Here is a 2,982-nt window from a genome sequence, read left to right on the forward strand (position 1 = left end):
TCGATTAAAAAGTTCATCACTCGATCAAAGACTGTTTGCGAGACGCAGCTGTGTGCACTTAGCTGCCAGGTGTTGTCCACAAAATACACTGTCGATACACTTTGTCCTGTGAAGACAGTATAGATTATTCGGAAATTGATACGGCTTGATATGAAACGCAGAGTCCTGTAGCTCAGTGGTTAGAGCACTCGCTTTGCAGGTGAGAGACCTGAGTTCAATTCCAGGCAGGGCGAAACCTTGGGCAAGTTTCCTTACTCCACACGCCTAATAATAATCCCTCCAAAAAACAAAAACAATAATTAAATTGGTCATTTTCAATCTACGACTGTTTGTGGGACATTGCTGTGCGCAATTGGCTGCCGCGTTCGCCCACAAATATACAGTCAATTCACTTTACAGTGTGTTCTGTGAAGCGCTTTGGGACGTCTTCCTGACGTGAAAAGCGCTATATCAAATGCAAGGATTATTATTATTATTATTATAGAGGCAATTATTATGATACACATGTTGGTTTTGTTATTCAAAATTATGGTGATGGGTGTCCCGACCTGTGTCACACACCGAATAAGAACATTAAATGTGAATATATGAACAATCATTCAACGAAATAAATCGTACAACGCAGTAACTTGCAGAATTGAATTATGCTAAGAAACTTGTGTTTTCTACCCAAACTGCTGTCACCATGAGGTTTTGAGCGGAGAGCGGCAAGAAGGAAACTCTCAACGAATTGGGGGAGGGAAAGCTGAGAAACTGCTGACGTAACATGGCTCCTACACTTTCGCTTTGAACCCTCTGAATGGCTCGTTTCACCTCGTTACCAAATTGACACCTATCACCGTGGCTGTGAAGCCAACACACATTAGACTTTTGCCAGCCGTTTGCGCACACGCAGGGCTTCACTGAATACAGCGGTTCTGCCTTCTTGTGACTGGCTATATCACAATAATCCTTGACATTTAATAGATCGAATAATTTCGCCTTTGATATGTCTCAATGCGCTTCACACAAAAAACTCTAAATTATAGTGACGGTGCATTTTGAAGACGAAACAGGATAATTATACCCAGAAAGTAAACCATCAATCGACTAACTACCAGATTCCTACTTACTGCGCTGTAAACAGTGTTGAGTGAGGAGTAAGGAAATTTGACCAACAGTTGATCATGTCAGGAATATCTCTCGCTTGGGGCGATGGCTTTAATCCGTGAGCTACAGAACTCTACTGATGGTACATATATGTGAACTCGTTTGTGAGCGTTTGATGAACTTACATACGGGTGTATCTTGCTACAGGTTTCAGACATCCGATTGAACAAAAACATATTAGTGATGGAAGAGAACCAATGGAGGAGCGATACGGCAGAGCAGAGAAAATGACGCAGAGACACAAGGTTTGTACGTAACCCTCAGACCATCTCCCTTACAGTGTACAGTAACTTCTCTAGGTTATTCCTGTTCAGTACTCCTCACCGTATCTTACTCTCTCCCAGCCAACATTCTCCAACTGCACCATCAACGTTCCCTCAACGCCCTGTGACATTAAACACAAATGATAATGTATACCTATGTGGTAGCAACCATCATTGCCTTATCAGGTAAGCGATAAACTCACTCTACCAGTCTGGTTCCTGTACATATTATCTGATGCTCAAGTTTTATTTGTGGAATTTATGGAGTTCTCTTTTGCAGAAGGCTGTAGATGCTTAGTCGATCTACAGGTCAAAACTGAGATTGATAGATTTCTAAAGGATAGAAGGTTTAAGGGATATAGGGATCCGGAGTGCAGATAGAGTTAGGTTAGAAGATCAGCCATGATATTATTGAGTGGCTAGGCTTGCTGGAGGGTCCGAAGGGCCTACTCCTGTTCCTGATTTCTATGTTCGTATGTTCCTATGTTTATTGTATAAAATAACCAATACGCTACCTGCCTCATGGAGACGTCTAGCTCAGCGGACAAGGAACTGGCCTCGTCAGCGAGATGACCTGGTTTCGATTCCCGGGCGAGACAGGGCTAAACCCTATGCAAGTTACCTTACACCACAAACACACATTCTGTTTGCCCAGAAGTCAGTATATACACGTTTGTTAATCGATTGTTGGAATACATTTCGTTTGTAAATAATCCTTAAAAAAATGTGTTCCGATATTAACATTAAGAATGGTGTCAATCATTCCATTTTTGTTTGTGGGTGAGTGTTGTGCGCAATTCGCTGCCACGTATCGCCCACAAACTACAAAGCAAAAGTGTATTATGTGAACCATTTGCAGACACCGCAACCATGTGATTAGGGGCTATATCAAATCCAATAATTATTTATATTATTATTATTATAATTATTGCTGTTAAACGCTGATGTGTTTCTCTTTCCCAGGACATAGTGGAGGAAATTCTGTGACACAGCTGCAATCTACTGTGGCAGTGAATGAAGGGGAGGATGTTTATATGCAGTGTAATTACACAGCTACCAATACCATCGATCCCTATCTGTTCTGGTACCGTCACTATCCCAATAAAGCTCCAGAATATATCCTAAGAACAGACACCAGCAACAAGTTCCCGGACCACGCGGACTTCGCAAAAGGACGTTTCTCAACGAATGTGTCTAAAGGGGAGAGAACCGTCCCATTAAATATATCGCAAGTGAGAGTTGCAGACTCTGCGGGGTATCACTGTGCACTGAGCCCCACAGAGGTACAGATCAGTGATTCTGCCCTACAAGAACAGCCTGTATATAAATGTTTATAGCACTCGCCTCGAAAGCAACCAAGCAAGCAAGATACGTGGGTTCAATTCACGGCAAAGTGTTTTGTGGCGTTTCGAAGATCTGATTTTGCACTGTACTAAATGCAACGATACTTATTATTAAGTCCGATCATGGTATTTTCACATAAATAACTTCATATATTTTGCATTCTGCGGAGAACTGCACATAGAAGTGTCTTCCTTTGCTATTTGAAAAAGTAATAAAAAATAAGAAA

The 2,982-nt window shown here is 41.6% G+C and overlaps 1 gene segment (V, D, J or C); it reads left to right on the forward strand.

The window, feature by feature from the left end:
• Positions 1–1,194: 1,194 nt before the first annotated feature.
• On the forward strand, positions 1,195–2,749 carry LOC121852829. The segment is given in 2 exon segments: positions 1,195–1,231; positions 2,376–2,749. Coding segments are annotated over 2 exon segments (411 nt in total).
• The last annotated feature ends 233 nt before the right edge of the window (positions 2,750–2,982 follow it).

The sequence above is a fragment of the Callorhinchus milii genome, unplaced genomic scaffold, assembly GCF_018977255.1.
Source record: "Callorhinchus milii isolate IMCB2004 unplaced genomic scaffold, IMCB_Cmil_1.0 Scaffold1463, whole genome shotgun sequence".
Classification (NCBI taxonomy): Eukaryota; Metazoa; Chordata; class Chondrichthyes; order Chimaeriformes; family Callorhinchidae; genus Callorhinchus; species Callorhinchus milii.